At 38.1% G+C, this 18,228-nt stretch overlaps 1 protein-coding gene across 8 annotated transcripts in view; it reads left to right on the top strand.

The window, feature by feature from the left end:
* Nucleotides 1-18,228, top strand: part of pde4d (phosphodiesterase 4D, cAMP-specific) — a 1,272,582-nt gene that overhangs the window by 1,075,984 nt on the left and 178,370 nt on the right. For all 8 annotated transcript variants that reach the window (XM_069924452.1, XM_069924453.1, XM_069924455.1 and 5 more), the window contains one exon: nt 2,044-2,093. In XM_069924452.1, the coding sequence (XP_069780553.1) occupies nt 2,044-2,093 (50 nt within the window). The remainder of the gene's footprint in view (nt 1-2,043; nt 2,094-18,228) is intronic.

Here is an 18,228-nt window from a genome sequence, read left to right as displayed (position 1 = left end):
TATATTAAATTCCAAATGATATTTTATAGAGGTGTTTGTCAGAAATCTTTTACTAGCATGTATTTGGTCCTGTTGTCCTTTCTGTCCTCTTTTTAATAGCAGTCTTTTTCAGGAATTCCATTTTGAAAAGGTTTGTCTGCGTGATGCTAGTAAGGCAACTCTATTTTTTTTTCCTGTCAAGAAGCTTTCCCTCATTTTCTTGTCATTTTTACTGTGGTGATGGAGGGTTGATCAGTGATTAGCCTAGGTTGGGTGAGAATTAGTTATCCATAAAAACTACAGATTGTTATTTCCATTGCAGTTTGCTGTGATGGAACTAGTAGCTGGGAAAGGTGCACTGTGGAATGGCAATTCACTGTCAACTAGTATCAACTGTTTTTCCCAAATATTACCCTAGTTTTTCCCTTGCCCTCTACCTGAATATTCAGCAGCAAGTCATGCATTTTTAAAATTCCTTATCAGAGTAGCATGAGAAAGAGGTAGGTTACCACACAGACAAGCATTTTCAAAATGGAATTGCTGAAAAAGACTTGGTATTTAAAAGAGGGCAGAAAGGACAACAGGACCAATACATGCTAGTAAAAGATTTCAAACAAACACCTCTATAAAATATCATTTGGAATTTAATATAAGATTAATTTTCTCTTCATGTATAAGTAAAAAGTAATAATAAATATAAATAATGCCATGAAGTTACGAAATAAAGTTCAGAGAAAGTTATCAACATAGTAGAATCTTTCTCTGAATTAAAGCATAGTTTTCAGATTTAACTCTATTTAAATATCAAATGAAAATCTCATTGTAGAGAGTATCCTCTCAAATCATTTTTCTGGTACTGTGTGTTTCATTAGGTACCACAAACAGCACTTAATCCCCTACAGCCTCCTCTGCTGGATGTAAAACTGGAATGACCATTATTTTTTGGAGTCATAGTTGTGTGCTTGTAGAGCTCGTCGAAAGAATCAAAGACTTGTTGATCCAAACCAAGGCTTTTATTAGCAAAAGACAGGAGCTCTTCACAGGTGGCCGACCAGTCCGGAATGATCCGACCTGGCTAGGGACACAACCCTTTAAGGCCCAGAGAGTAGGCGTGGCTAAGCTCTCAGCCAATCGCTGTAAGCACAGTCTAGATACTGTAACTATATACACTATATACATTGGTGATAGATCTGTACTATCACAGAGCTGTAAATATTTTATTCATTTGAAGTAAAATTTGTGTCATCTGTTATCTCTCGACTTAAAGTTCATCATAAAATGATAACAATAGAAATATCTGGTCAGTTTATAGATGGAATCATTGAATGCTATTTAAGAGAGAATGGGAATAAAATTAAAAGGCTAATATTTCCTAATAAAATAATTTGAATGAACACAATATCAGTTAATAATTATGTTCAGTTAAAACAAAAGCAACTTGTAAAAAAAAAATGCTGAGTTAAAATAAAAGTGGTGCCATTAAAACCTTCTATTTGGAAAATATGTTTGTGGTTCTATGTCAACTTGTAAGCAGCGAAAATAATCACACTTGCCCTTTTATTCCTTTCTTGAAACTATTGTTTCTGCAAATATATGGTGGTTTGTTCAAAACCAAAAATGCTGCAGAAAATTCTATGGATACTCACTTGGTTAGACAACATTATGGAGAGAGAAACAGGGTTAGTTTTTTTTTCAGTTTGCTTTGAGCTTTGAAAAACATAACTGATTTGCAATGTTCATGCTGCTTCCTTTCCACACATTCTAGTTAACCTGCTGCACATTTGCAGCATTTCGCTGTTTTATTCAAGATGTAGTGGTTAATTAAAATTTTGAAAAGTGTTCTAATTTTTGAATTTAAAATATATTTTAATGGAAATGGAAGCTTAGTATGTTTTAATGAAAGGATAGCATATTTGTCCATATGTCAGGGAGAAGTATCTATTGAGAGGATCTTTAGGTAGAAAGATCAAAAGCAAGATTTACCAGATGATTGTTGGAATACTTTGAATATCTGAGCAAAGGATGTCACTAGATTCTCTAACATTCTGTTTTATTTTAATTTAGGCGCTCACCAATGTGTAACCAACCACCCATGAATAAGCCAAGTTTCACAGGTGAATTTGTTTTTAACTGCTTGTTAGTTTCTCCAATGCAAATGATATCAAGTCCATCATGCCTCATGAAGACATCACCTATGCTGTTTGGTAGAATGTAGTTCACATCTGAAACTTTTCTTCTGTTGTCTATCTATATTAAATAAGAGATTTATGGCTTTTTCAGTAAGGTAATTTGAATGTCCTGTGCTGATAAATTAAATGTGGCATTGCTAGATATCATCTTGTATGTTACATTCTGAAAGTCAGAGGTTTACAAATAGAGGAACATAACGTCTGTGAATTATCATCACCAGATATCTGTGAACATGTCATCTGCATCCATTGTTAACGATAAAGTGTATTCGGATTAATTATTATTTTAGGTATCTGGACTATCAAGTGCAATAATAGCTAAGTTGTACAGGAAACAATGAACCTTTTCCATTGTTACCTTCAAGAGAAAGTGCATTTACTTCCGTTCTTCTCTTGGGTCCTCTCTATTCATCATGAGCTGCCCTCTTTGCAGACCTGGGGTGGAGTAGCAGTTGTTTGCAATCATTGAATGTTGAGCAACAACAGAAGAATTCAGAACAGGTTTTCCCCTCCCCTTCCTTACAGCTAAATGGTAACTGTCAAACCTCTGTGGAATTAGTCCTTGAGACTGGTGCTTCCTTTTGTTGAAGTTGAGAAGAAAAATGTGGTGTACTTGAAATAGAGAAAAAATATAACAACAGCAAAAGATGTGCAGGGGAAATTTTCAGTCGCTTTCTTTCAAGTTGAGAAAGAAAATAAGAAGTAAGATACAAATGTGTTTTGAGATTTAGACAAAATAAAACTGATCATTTTTGTTTCTAAGATCAGATGCAACTTTGTACAGGAGATTTACAGCACAGGAAGAACCCATTATGTCTATGCTTTCTTGTAGACAATAGTGTCTAAAACTTGTACCACTCCTCAAATCCTTTGCAAATTTGATGTTTAATATTTATATAAAAATGTTCATGTAAGTTGATCATGTTGTTGGAATACCACACATTTTCTGTATAATTTCAGCTTGGCCTATAGAAATAGAGATAGAATTTTAATTTTTTGGTTGATAACACTGGAAAATGCAGTTAGCATAAATTCTAAAGGGATTTTGTTAACCAATATTTCATTTCACTGAATTTGATGTACGGATAAAAATATTTGACAGCTTGTTCAGATGAAAACTTCGGTTCTCTGATTTGATAACTTAAAAAAATGATGTACGCTTAAGATTAATTTTTAAGTGAGTTCCAGTTCACCTGTTTTCTGTTTTATTTAAAGTAATTCTGCGGCAGAAAATAGAATCTTGAGAGAAGAAAACACAATGTTCACTTTATAATTTTAAAAACACATTCAAAAGTGTACTAAAGATTATTATAAATTAAAACTAACAAAAACATGCAAGGGTCCTATGCTGCATTTAGTTTTTCCTATTTATATCACACTTTTTTCTTCTGTATATTGTAATGAAGAGATGATGAGAGCTGCTATTAGACAAGGATTTAATTTGCAGTTTTCAAAATGTAAATGATTTCACCACTTTTTTAAATGGTATTTTTAAAGTACAAGTCTTTAAAACTTCTCAGTATAATATACTATATAAAATACAATTTGCAAGTTTGATAATGCCAAATCTTGGTAACTTAGCAATTATAAATAGTGACCAATATGTTGTATTTAAATATATTATACAAAAAAAACTACAGAGGTCGCCCAGTCTGACCTTTCTGCACAAAATAGAAATCTGCATTTTTGATTTACTGCCTCAAATTGGAGGAAAAGTAATATTTCAAAGCTTTTTTTCCATTTTATTAGTCATTGCATCAAATCTGCTGTGCTAATTTTCTGTGTCAGAGATAGCTATTTCTGTTTGTTCTTAAAGTATCTCAATTTGAATATATTGCAAAGCACCAGGATCATCAGGTGCATTAATAATTAAATAGCATCATGGTGAAGTAGTGAACTGGATTCGACAATGGCTGGACGGGAGAAACCAGAGAGTAGTGGTGAATGATTGCTTATAAGACTGGAGGCCTGTGACTAGTGGTGTGCCTCAGGGATTGGTGCTGGGACCATTGATGTTTGTCATCTATAGATAATAATGATATGGATGATAATGTGGCAAATTGGGTCAGCACATTTGCAGATGACACTAAGATTGAAGGCGTGGTGGACATCGAAGAAGGTTTTCAAGGCTTGCAGAGGGATCTGGACCAGCTGGAAAAATAGGCTGAAAATGGCAATGAAATTTAATGCAGACAAGTGTGAGGTGTTACATTTTGGAAGGGCAAACTAAGAATGGATGTATATAGTGAATGGTAGGTCACTGAGAAGTGAGGTCGAACAAAGGGACCTGGAAATATAGATACATAATTTCCTGAAAGTAGCATCACAGGAGGATAGAGTTGCAAAGAGAGCTTTTGACATATTGGCCTTCATAAATCGAAGTACTGAGTGTAGGAGCTGGGATGTTATAGTAAAGTTCTATAAGACATTGGTGAGGTCAAATTTGGAGTATTGTGTGCAGTTTTGGTCACCTCACTACTGGAAATCATCAATAAGGTAAAAAGAGTGCAGAAAAGATTTACCAGGATGTTGCCTGGACTTCAGAAACTGAGTTCAGGGAAAGATTAAACAAGTTAGAATTTTATTCCTTGGAATATAAAAAAAAAAGGAGAGATTTGATAGGTATTTAAAATTATGAGCGGGATAGAGGAAGTAAATGTAGATAGGCGTTTTCCACTGAAAGTAGGTGAAAGGATGAGGATTAAGAGTGAAAGGGGAAAGGTTTAAGGGGAATATGAGGCGCAACTTCTTCACTCTTCAAAAAGTTGTGGGAGTGTGGAGTGAGCTGCCAGTTGAGGTGGAGAATGTGGGCTCAATTTTAACATTTAAGAAGAATTTAGGCAGGTATATGGATGGGCTATGGATTGGGTGTAGGTCAGTGGGACTAGGCAAAAAATAGTTTGGCATGGACTAGAAGAACCAAAGAGCACCATTCCTGTGCTGTAGTGTTCTATGGTTCTATCGGAAATAATAATCTTTTTTTTTATTTCTATGCTTTAATCAAGTATCTACTTGCTTCCATTTTTCTTTCTGATGAGTTTTCAGTATGAGCTCGTCACTTTGCAGACCTTGACTGGATTACCATTTGCTTGGTAATGATGTTGATTCAGAATAGGTCACCTCCTTCCTTTTCCTGCAACAAAGTGGTTACTGTCAAGCTTCTTTGGAATGAGACCTTGAGTTTGCTATTTCATGGATTTTCAATTTAGATCCATAGAGCCATAGAACATTACAACACAGAAAGAGGGCCCTTCTGTCCTTCTAGTCTGTGCCAAACCATTTTTCTTCCTGTCCATAGCCCTCCATACCTCTCCCATCTATGTACCAGTCCAAATTTTTCTTAAATGTTAAAATTAAGCCCGCATTCACAACTTCAGCTGGGAGTTTATTCCACACTCTCTGGGTGAAGACGTTCCCCCTAAACTTTTCCCCTTTCACTTTTAACCCATGTCCTCTGGTTTGTATCTCACCTACCCTCAGTGGAAAAAAGCCTATCGACATTTACTCTATCTATCCCACAATTAGATCCATAAATAGATGAAATGCAACTTAATTTATCTGCCTCAAGAAGCAACGTGCCAGAAGAACTCAGCAAACAGAATAGTGTTAGTGAAGGCAAAGTGATGGTTGATATTTCAGATTGAGCCCCTAGGTCAGGACTGAGAATGTAGAGAAAATATAACATACAAAGAGGCTGTTAGGTGATGGGTGGTAACCGAGTCAGTGGATGGGGGAAGATTAGCCAATAGATTTGGGTGAGGGAGGAGGGCCATGTATCGAGATAGAGGCCAATTGGTAATTGGAAGAATCAGATAAGGGAAGGACGATGGTTATGTCTCAACACTCCCCCTCCACCATATGCTTCGATCATCTACCAATTTCAGTCTTACCACTCTCTCTTGCTTCTACTGGCTACTCCACACTCTCAGTTCTGACCTAAGGTCTCACTCTGAAACAATCTGATCATCTCTTCACCTCCACAGATAGGTTCTTCCAGCATTTTATTGTTCTGACTCCAGACTTCAGCATCTGCATTCTTTTATGCCTTAATTTTCCCACTGCTGAAACCACACTCTCAAACGTGGCTGCACCAATTGCCTCAGAGCAACTTGTAAAGCAGTGTGTTTCACTCTGAATCAACACTTTTCGCTGGGGTCTCTGATCTCTCTCCATTGTTACAGTGACACTCCCATCCCTTCCCTGACCCTAACTCTGCTGATGCCACCCCTACAGCGCACTCAATTCCCTAGCTCTCAGTAATTCTCCCAGCCACACTCTCCGAATGACAATTCTATGACCCGCTCCGAGCAAGACCACCTGCATTCTCTTCGGGCTCCTTGCTATCTCAGTAACCATCACGTCACACATTCCCTGAGTGCTATGCCAGCACACAATTCTCTCAGCAGCAATTTCCAATTCACTCAGCGACAAACCCTGGCCACCCACTTTCCCAGTGACACATCGGCCTTCACTCACTTAGTGAATGCCCCAGCCTTACTCTCTCAGCCCCCAATGACACTCTGAGACTCCACACTCCAAGTGACTCCTCCTCTTCAACTTTCTGTGATATTTAGCCCCCAATTCTCCCATTAACACCCTGCCTCCACACTCCCAGTGATTTCCCCCAGTTACATACCATTTGCAACTCTATGAGTGATAACTTAGCCCCCAGTTCTCCCAAAAGCACACTCAGCACCCACACTCCTCATGATTTCCTTAGTTACATCCATTTCTCAGCTCTTTCAGTGATATGCCAGACCCCAATTCTGGCAACTCCCCATCCCCTGACTCCCAATAATTCCCCCAGTGTCACACCATCTTTAATGCTCTCAGTAATGCCCCAGCCTCCAATTCTCCCAGCAACACCCTGAATCCCTACACTCCCAGTTATTCCCCCAGTGGCACACCATCCTCAGTGACAACCTGGTCCTCACTCTGGTGGTGAACCTTGCCTTGCCTCCCACTCTCCCAGCACCCCATCCTCTCTCCCAGTGACACCCCTGCTCTTCTTGTGATGCCCATGGCTCCCATCCAGCATGACATAACTGTCCCCATTCTATCAGTGACTCTCCCACTCTCCCACATCCCAGCTCACACTTTTCCGGTGACTCCCCTAGCCAAGACTTTCCCAGTGACATCCCAGTTCCATTCTCCCAGCCACTTGCAAGTTCAGCATATCCTCAGGCCTCATTCTTCCAGTGATGCTTTTAGAAATAAGAAATCAGAACTACAAGTTATTTTACCTCTCAATAGATTCTCAGATGTTCGTCCACTATCCACGTGCCTTACTTGTCACATATTTATTGCTGCATCTGTGGCAAATCTTGTGGGTCCTCCTTAGCTATCTCAGAGTCCACAGAATTGGAGTGGAAACAAGTCATCCTTGACTCCAAGTGACTGCAGAAAAAGTTGCAGTTGATTGGCTGATCCACCAAGCTTTGCAAGTCTTTTCTTTTTCCTTTTATGTTGACCAAAGCATAATCTGCGAAATTCTTTGCATGTTATTTTACCTTTCTTAATGTCATTGGATTGTTGCATTGATCTTATGAAATAATGGGCCCTGGACAATCATAATGACAGTGGAGCCCTTGATTTCAATTGGACAATCTAATTGAGGTTTATAAATTGCATAAGAAATTAATTCCTCTGATCCTATGATTTTCCTCCTCTCCTCCTCTTTAGTCAGCCTGCTGGAATATTTGCATATTTAATTTTAATCACCTGTTGAATGAGTATTAACTGAAAACATCAGAAGATGTATTTTCTCTCTCAAGTATTGTCAGACACTTGTCAATCATAATGAAGCAATTGTTATAATCATGTCTGGGTTGCAATCTCATAGAAATACTTTAGATGGTAGCAAAGAACAAACATTGTGTCCTTAGAACATAATTTGCAGCAACTTTCAATTCTGCCTTCAACACTGTAAAATGTCACATGGTGGTGATTCAGACATGAATTGGGATCCAGCTGAGAGAGTGTTTGAAAGCTTGAGAAAAGAGGTTGGGAAGATCATCTTTTTCTTCTGGAGAGTCATTTTTTTGGCTAAATGATCATGATTCGTCTGAGAGTGTATGGCAAGGCTCAGTTGGGGAATCAGCCATGACGATAAGAGTGCAGGAAGCAGGTGATCAGTGCGTGACAGAGAAAAGGGCAGATTGGGATATGATGTCTTTAATTTTTCCCTTATTCTTCCTTGTCCTATTCAAGAGATACATTTGAAAAAGAGTGGAAAATATTCAAAATTGAAGATAGGTCATGTGGAGTTAATTGATTAGCTGTGAAAAAGAACCACTTCATACATGATGAGCATTATTCTCTCTGTACATAGGACCAATATCAAAGTGATACTTAATTCTGTTTATTCTCCACTAGAAAGCAGATAAGATATTGAGTTCTGGCAGCGATTCTTCGGCATGTTCTGAATTACTAAGTATTTCCAGGATTTTTTTCTTTTAATTTTAGATTTTCAGCTCCTGCAGTTTTTTTTTTAAAGCCATCTAGCTAGTTCAATAAAACTTCAAAGCTGCAGTCACAGTGGGCCAAAGTGATTCCATCATGTATTCAGCCCATAATAATTTAATTAATTAATCAAAATGTTGACAGTGAAGCTGATGATGCATTGTTAATTCTTGGTTCCTAAATGATCCTTTGCATTGTTCTTCAAAGCATTCTGATGAAAACAGTAGTAGCTATAAATTCCAATGGTACTGGCAGCTAACACAAGCAGGAACAGGATGAAAACTGAGTGATTACAGATCAATAAAATTAATCAGCCGTGCTGTATGTTCATTGATACAATTGATTCACTTTTATAATTTATCCCCCATTTCACCCTATAACGGAATCAAGATGTATTGATTTTCCTGTTATGAATTTGTGTTACTATCCTTTTCACTCTCTGTACTCTGCATTTCTGTACTGCGCTTTAGCTGCCGTACTATGCATGGGATGTTTAGACAGACTACTTACAAAACAAATTATATTACTCCTCCTTGATACACATGATAATAAACTTGAACTTAGATCTTGAATTTTAGGATATCTGGGTACTTACCACAGACTGACACTCTGGGACAAATTTTACAAGTTAGAAATCAAAGCTGATACACAAAAGTTCTCCCAAAAATACTTTATAGAAATCTAGTTAGACAGTCACAAATGTGGAGTCGAAAAAATATTGGCAGATGTGAGGTGAGATGAACTTGATTAAAAGAGTAGCTTTAACAAAAGTCTTTGGGAGAGGAGGAGATGTACAGGGGAAGAATTCCACTGCTTCACCAGGTGTGGGGCAACAAATGTCTGAGGCCACTGGTCCAAAGATGTGGAGTTCCCAAAGCATTGTAGAAATAGAGAATATTCTAATAATATGGTTATTGAGGAAACTGAGGTGTGAGGTGATGATTTGAACATACCAATAAATCTGTTTACTAAATTATAATCCATTTATGCCTATTAATAAATTTAAGCACAATTAAGTGAAAATCCATTGTTTCAGTGATGTGAGTGTGTGCTGAAATATTGACCCATTCTTGCCAATAGCAATGATCCATATCTGCAAAGAATCTTATCTGTTTCTCTTTTTTTTTTCACACCAATTTCCACTTCAGTCTTGTTCTCTATAATTTTACATTTCCAGATATTTGACTTACATTTTTAGTGTAATTTATGTTTTTGCTTGCCCAGGCACATTTCAATTTTGTTCTTTGGATGGAAAGTCTGTGTCCATCAATACGCAGCAGAATCAGGATTATTTTAACCAGTTTAAGGAATCCAGGTTCAACATGGTTGGTGGCAATTATTTCCCCAAATTAAAACACATCACTTAGATTCTCTTCAAGTTAGCCATATTTCCTGCTATTTTCTATTTTAAATGTTAACTTTAATAATACATCATGGTAGAAAGCTCTACCAGCAATCCATACTGCCCAATTACACTCAATTAATCTACCAACCCTGTATGTTTTGGAGGGTGGGAGGAAACTGAAGCACTCAGAGAAAACCCATCAAGGTCATGGAGGGAATGTACAAACTCCTTGCAGACTGCATCAGATTCGAACCTGGGTCGCTAGCGCTGTAATCGCATTGTACTAGCCGCACGCTAAGCATGCCGCTCTGTTTTTTCTTCTCTTCTATTTCTGCAAAAGGAGGATGAGATACACCAAGACCAGAGAAGGAAAATACTTCCCAAGTTGGCTTGTGTCCCATTAAGACAACCACATTCCTGCAGTTTTCATAAAGATGAACCTGCTGGTTTGAGTTGAGTTCAGGTTAGCATTAAATATAAACAGGTTCAAGTTAAAGTTTATTATCGTCTGACTGTACCCATACAACCAGATGAAACAGCATTTTACCAGACCACAGTGCATACGCATACCTTAGACAATCACCAATAAATAAAGCACAATTTAAAATAAATATATGGGAATGATTTATCAATGAAACTGCTGCTTTCACAACATTGCCTTTCCATTTGTGTTTCCATGTCAATGAATGTCTTCATCTTAAATAGGAAGAATAAAAGTAAAAAGGTATAGTTATCATGAAGTAAAATAGTACTGAACTTGAGTAAATTTCATACATAGATTGCACATTTAATATAAAGAAAAAATATCCCAGAAAAACTGAAGAACATTAGAAAATACACAACAATTATTGAGCCTTGCTCCACTGACAGCTCTTCTCTAATCCATTACCCTTACCACAAAGAGCAAGGGCAGCAAGACCAGTCCCCCTTCAGGTTTTACTGCATGCTCACAGAATACATCACTATTTCTTCTTTGTAACTAGGTTGAAGTCCCAAACTTCCCTCCACAACAGCACCGAAAGACTCAGAAGGACTGCTATTCATCTTGGGGACCTTCTGTATTGTGCGGTAAATACATTGCCGATGGTGCTAAATCCCAAAAATAAAGTTATAAAATCTAAGATATTGGCAACAGAGATATGATTGCAAACAACCAAATGGTTGGTCATCAGATCCCAATCCACCCTCTGTAACATAGTCAGGATCATGTGAACTATTTTCTAAAAGCGTAAGAATATACCCTTCTCACTGCAATAACTGTAGTGCACCACTGTGGGGTGTATGCATATGTATAGAGAGTGTCTGAACAGTTTTCTGAGATGGTGGAAGACATCAGTAAGTAAAATCTCTTCTGTCATTTGAATCTTACATCTCTAAATTATTTAAGAAGCCTCTTAATTAACACAGAGACATAACACTCTCCTCTCTAATCAGAGAGCTATGATGTCCGCTCCCCCATCACTTCTCAGCTTCTTTTTCTCTTATGCCCTCCCACCTTTATTGACCTATAGCTGTGGTCCTGTGCTCCTCCCCTTGCCTCTCCCCCCCCCCCCCCACCATTTTATTTAGGCACCTACCCACTTTTAGCTCATACCTTGAGGAAGGGCTCAGGCCCAAAACATTGGATATGTATCTTTATCTTTGCGACATAAAGAATTCTGTATGACTTGCTGAGTTTCGCTTGCATTTCTGTGTAAAAATAAAGGAGCATCAGAGAAGGAGAGAAGTGGATGGATGGATTCCCAGAGATTAGAAACTTCAGCTGAATTATGGGTGTCTTCTTTTGGTATTTATGAGGTCAGAAATAGAGACAGATAACTTAAGGTTGACATAGAGCTAGAGCCAACCACAGTTGGGGAAAGGTGACACAAAGAATGTATTTCTAACTGCAAGTGATTACTTAATTGGGAGACGATTCAGTGAACTTAAGAAAGGTTTGTGAATGAAGGGAGCAGTTTTGAATGACCTTTTTTAAGTTTATTGTTTTTAATGTTGCTGGTACTGGAGATCTCTGAAGAAGGGAAAAAAGAATATATTTATTTCCACCATCATTGTAAACAATCATTATTCATGAATTCTATTTGTCCTTTCAGTAATTAAGAATTTTTTTCTTTAACTGTTCATATCAAAAGGGGACTCAGTGAGGATCATGCAAAGTCTCAATTTTAGACAAACCCACACAATAAGAATTGTCATGTAAGTGCCATTCTTATCTGTTGCTCTAATTGAACTGGGTCAAAGTAGTTGGAGAATCCTCCCCAATGGAAATATATAGGTGCATTCATGATACAAACTATAGAAAGTTCACCATCCTCTTAAAGGCAGCAAAGCTGAACATTGAACTCTGGCCTTATGAGTGACACCCATATACTGTAAATTAAAATAAAATAAAAGCCGCATCATTGGATCCATTAGTGCAGTGTGATGGTGTTGTAAATAAGACAAACTAGAAGTGAGATGAAAAGCAGAAGTTAGCAGATGATTTATAGAGAATATTAGCCTTGCTCCTCCCGAATCCTGTGTATATTTTCAGTTTTCGAGGAGCAGAATAGATATTTTGGCCTCAGAGAATATGCATTATAAGGTATCTAATTAGTTGAGGTTATGCAGATAATAAATAAATAAGAGATAAAGGCGCTCATATTATTAAAAACAAAGTTGTGCAAAATATTTCATCTGTGGATAATTCCATTGTCCTGAACTACTTTGGATCAAAATCTGAAAGAAAAGTTCTAAGCAGGCTGTGTTAATGAACCTCGAAAGGAGCAAAAAAATTTACAGAGTTGGATTGAAATATAAACCAAAGAGGATGCAGTCTTCCACACCACTCCATCCATTGGCTGTATATATGTACATTTAGTCTCCTCTAAATTCATGAAATCATGAACTACAAACACATAAAGTAGGAATTATGGGATCATGCAATGCTTACTCAGCCATCTTGTTGCACATATACTGTAAAATATAACCTTTCCTGTCATTTTTTATTGCCTTCTTTCCTTCTCCCCATCCCTCTTGCTTCACTCTATTTTATTCGCTGCTTACCTAATTCTTATTTCCCATTGTTTTAATTGTTTTCTACCTTTCAATCTTGGTTACCAGTTTGTGAGAAAGCATCTCTTGGAAGAGAAGCAGTTAACATTTCAGCTCTGTGACTTTTCATCAGAACTCAGTCTTCAGCCTGAAACGTTAACTTTTATTCTTCCTATAGATGTTGCCTGAGCTTTGAGTTTCGGTTTTAGATTTCCAGCCTCTCTAGTTGTTTGATTTTCATTAATCTGGACTAGTTTGTTTAATGATGATGAGAGGAATTTATTGTCATATACATAAGTACAGCATCGAATATTCTGAATACACCTGAGATTGTCTGATCTCAGAAGCTATGCAGGCTCAGGACTGATCAGAACGAGAAGGGGAGTCTGCCTAGGAACACCAGGTGCTGTAGGTTTCTGTGAGGGGCACTAGATTAAGTGATGACTTTCTATCTGCCTTATGGCAGACAAAAGTTAAAGAATTTCATGCATTTTACATTCTTTAAAAAATGGTATTACGAGACAGTAATGGAACCTTTATCTTTACAATGTACAGAAATACTGATATTCTTACTTGCTGCAGCTAAACAGGGATCTACAATAGTTTAAAGTAAATTACCACAATATGGAGAAGTTCATAGTTAAGGAGGGTTAAGAGCCTGATGGTGGTTGGATCAAAACTGTTTTTAAACCTAGTAATGCAGTACTTTGACCTTCTGCATCTTCTGCCTGAAGGCAGCAACAAGAAGAGAATGTGATTAGGGTGATCAGGTCCTTTGTGATGTCTGGTACCTTCTTGAGGTAGAGACTCATGTAGGTGTTTCCAATGGATAAGAGGTTGATGCCCATAATGGACTTGGCTGAGTTTGCCACATTCTGCAGACTTCATTGTTTCAGGGTATTTGGGTTAACAAACCATGCCATGATTCATCCAGTCAATATACTTTTCAGGGTACATCCATAGAATTTGATGGAGTATTCAACAAGATGGAAAATCCTCTTAGATTTCTTAAATAGTCGAGTTGTTGGTGTGTCTTCTTCATAGTTGCATTGATGTGCTGGCTCCAGAAAGATATGGACTCAGGAACTTGAAGATGCAAATCCTCTCCACCTTCGTCCTGTTAATGAAGACAGATGTGTGGTCCTTCAGCCTCCCTTTCCCAAAGTCCACAATAAGCTTCTTGCAATGACTGATAAATTTTCCTTCACCAGCAATATTTTTAAACATTAAAACATTACAGCATTGTATAGGCCCTTTGGCCCTCCATGTTGTGATGAACTGTAAAAAGTGCTAAACCCTCCCTACCCTGTATCCCTCTCCTTTCATCCATGTGCCTATCTGATCGTCTTTTAATGACCCTTAATGTGTCAGCCTCTACCATCACTTCTGGAAAGTGGAAAGGCATTCCAGGCTCAACAAATCTCTGTGTAAAAATAAAACTTACCCCCTCCCTTAATCTTACACATGTGTCCTCTAGTGGTTATAATTCCCAGCCTAGGAAACAAGTAATTGCTGTCCTATCTATACCTCTCATCATTCTATAGACCTCAATCAAGTCCCCTCTCATCCTTCTACATTCCAAAGAGAGAAGCCCCAGCTTTGCAATCTTGCCTCATAAGCCATGCCATCCAATCTAAGCAACATCCTGGTAAATCTCCTCTGCACCCTTTCCATAGCCTCCACATCCTTCCAATAATGAGGCGACCAGAACTGGACACAATACTCCAAATGTGGTCTCAAAAGAAACTTATAAAGCTGCAACATGACTTTTCTACTCTTATACACAATCCCCCTATTAATGAACCCCAGGATCCCACAGGCTTTTTTAACTATTGTATCAACCTGAGCAACTACCTTGAGGGATGTATGGACATGAACCCCACGCTGTTCATCCATGCTCTTAATTAATCGACCATTAACCTTATACTCAGCTTTTCAATTTGTTCTGCCAAAATTCATCACCTCACACTTGTCCGGATTGAACTCCATTTGCCATTTTTCTGCCCAACACTGCCTCCTGTCTGTGTCCTCTTGCAACATCTGACAACCATCTACAATTCCTCCAATTTTCGTGTCTTCCGCAAACTTACTCACCCAACCTTCTGCATCATCATCCAGATCATTTATAGAATTCAAAAACAGCAAGAGACCGAGAACTGATCCCTGTGGCACTCCACTAGTCACTGCCATCCATGCAGAGTACCTCCCTTCCACCACCACTCTCTGTCTTCTTCCTGCAAGCCAATTTTTTTTATCCAGATAGCCAAGGTTCCACTGATCCCATGCCTCTTGACCTTCCGGTTGAGTTTGTTATGGGGAACCTTACTGAAATCCAATATAGACCACATCTACCACCCTTCCATTCATCAATTTCTTTCATCACTTCCTCAAAGAATTCAATCAGGCTCATGAGGCACGACCTTCCCTTTATAAAGCCATGCTGACAATTCTTGAGTAAATTATACCTCTCCAAATGCTGGTAGATCCTATCCTTAAGAATCCTTTCCAATAGTTTACACACCATTGATGTGAGACTCACTGATCTATAATTCCCAGGATTCTCTTTATTACCTTTTTTAATCAAAGGGACTAGATTTGCCATTTTCCAATCCTCTGGCACCTCACCCGTAGTCAAAGAGGATTTAAAGACCATAGCTAATGCTCCCGAATTTCTTTTCTTAACTCCCACAGCAACTGGCCCTGGCGACTTATCAATCTTGATGTTATTTAGAAAATCAAATACTTTCTTTTCCACCATCAGCACATTGTCCAGCACGTAGTCCTGCTCTATTTCAACTTCATCCTGATCAAGGTCCTTTTCTCTTGTAAATACTGATGCAAAGTATTCATTCAGGACCTCCCCTAACTCCTCCACTTCTAGGCCCTACCTTCACTTTCATCTTCTTACTATTTTTTTACATTTGCATGGAATGCCTTGAAGTTATCTTTAATCAGTCCTGCCAAGGCTTTTTCATGCCCCCTTTGACTCTCCTAATTTCCTTCTTCAGCTCCTTCTTGGCTTCTATATATTTTTCATGAGCCCTATATGTTCCTTGCCTCCTTTATCTAACATAGGCTTGCTTCTTCCTCTCTACAAGTCACCTTACCCATTTTGTCATCCACAGTTCCCTTTTCCCACCATTTTTTCCTTGTCCTAGTGGGACAAACTTGTCCTGGACCCAGCTCAATTGGTCCCGTAACTTCCTCCACATTACTTCTGTGCTCTCCCCCTTAAACATCTCTTTCCAAAAATTGATATTCCCTAGTTCCTGCCTAATCACTTCATAATTAGCTCTTTCCCAGTTACTCACTCTCCTATTTAGCCTGAGTTTGTCTTTTTCTATAGCTATGGGAATAATTTGTGCTTAATGTATTCAGAAAGAAATAGATTCACAATCTAAGAGAAGGAATAGAGAATGAACAGTAAAATCACAATGTGGGAGAAAATCAGCAGGTCAAACAGTGTAGACATTAGAATAAAGATAAAGATACATAACCAATGTTTTGGGCTTGAGCCTTTCATCAAGGTCTGGACAAAATGTTGGGAATGAACTTGCTTTTCTGATGTGGAAGATGCATTTTTGGCGAGTGTTTTTGCAAAAGATTCTGGGAAAAAGCAAAAAGTATGTGGCCATTTCATGAAATACAGAAGCTGTATCATAGTTATTAGAATTAGAATACTGATGTCACTTTTGGTCTTATAGTTTTTTTTTCTGAAGGGATTTGCATATCTACCATGCATATAAGTGAAGAGAAATATTTCATGCACTTAAGTAAATTGACACCTTCATCCGGGGGCAAAATACTTCAAAATGAATGAGCTTTGTATTACAGAGCCGAGTTGAAATCTGTTCTATTAATTAGAATGAAACATAAATTGAACAGATTCTACATTCATAGTGCCTCCAGATTGTTTCCTGACTGGTCAATGATATAATATTCCTCTCCTTTTTATTACCATTTCAAAAACCTATTCAGTTAATGTCCCAGTTCACATTATTTCCTTGCAGCGCACATTAAATACCAAGGCTTTTTTTTGGTTGCAGATTTTGTGGAGGATGCTTGAATAGCACTATAAAAAATAGTTGTTATGCCTTCACGTAATATTGAAAGCTTCACTTGATCCAACTTTCAATGGCCCTTAGTGTTCACACTAAGGAGAATACATGGGACCTGTGGGTATATTCCAATATCCCTCCTGAGTATTGAAAATTGAGAAATTTATGGAGAAAGAAGGGAAAAGAAAACAGAACGTATTACCGTAAATTTGAAAGTGGGCAAATCATTCTCATAATACTCTAGGGAAATTACTATACTGCCCTGAACTGACTGACTAAGGAGAACTGTCTGCTTCATCATTCACCTACAATCGTGGGTTTGGCACCAGAATCTGCCAATAGACCTTTCTGAGATTATTGAATATGTAAAGCAAGTTTTATATTTTTTATGCTTTAATTTCCTCAATGTTCAGTATATGCAAAGTTTTGATCATCTTTGTCGAGAGCCTCAGCTGCTCCTTCCCATCCTGCTGGAAATGACCCATCTTTCATTAAAAGCATCCTGATTGTATGATTAAGGCTGGAATCTTGATGAGGAATTTTAGAAACGCAATGCTACAAGTTCCTCAAAATGGTGCTGTTCATAAAAACTTTGAAAAGACGGCGAGTTTCCACTGTTGTAGGACTCTGTCATGGAACATCAAACTTTATCAGTATACATTATTGATAAATTCATTGCTGCCAGCACTGAGATTGCATGAGAACTTATCAGCCAGTCCTTAAACATGTCAGTGGCATTTCACATTGTTGTATATCAATGATTTAGATCATGGAATGAATGGTTTTGTGATCAAGTTTGCAAATGATACAAAGAGTAGAGGACCAGATAGTGTTGAGGAAACAGAAAGGCTGCAGGAGGACTTAGACAAATTAGGAGAATGGGCAAAGGAGTGGCAAATGAAATTTAATGTCAGAAAGTGTACAAACATGCACTTTGGTAGAAGAACTAAATGTGGATAAGATCAAAAATTCCCAGATGCAAAGAGGCCTGGGAATCCTTGTGCAGGACGCCCTACAATTCCCAGATGCAAAGAGGCCTGGGAATCCTTGTGCAGGACGCCCTACAATTCCCAGATGCAAAGAGGCCTGGGAATCCTTGTGCAGGACGCCCTACAATTCCCAGATGCAAAGAGGCCTGGGAATCCTTGTGCAGGACGCCCTA

Source organism: Narcine bancroftii, chromosome 3 (assembly GCF_036971445.1).
Source record: "Narcine bancroftii isolate sNarBan1 chromosome 3, sNarBan1.hap1, whole genome shotgun sequence".
NCBI lineage: Eukaryota > Metazoa > Chordata > Chondrichthyes > Torpediniformes > Narcinidae > Narcine > Narcine bancroftii.
This window is presented reverse-complemented; position numbering and strand designations above follow the sequence as displayed.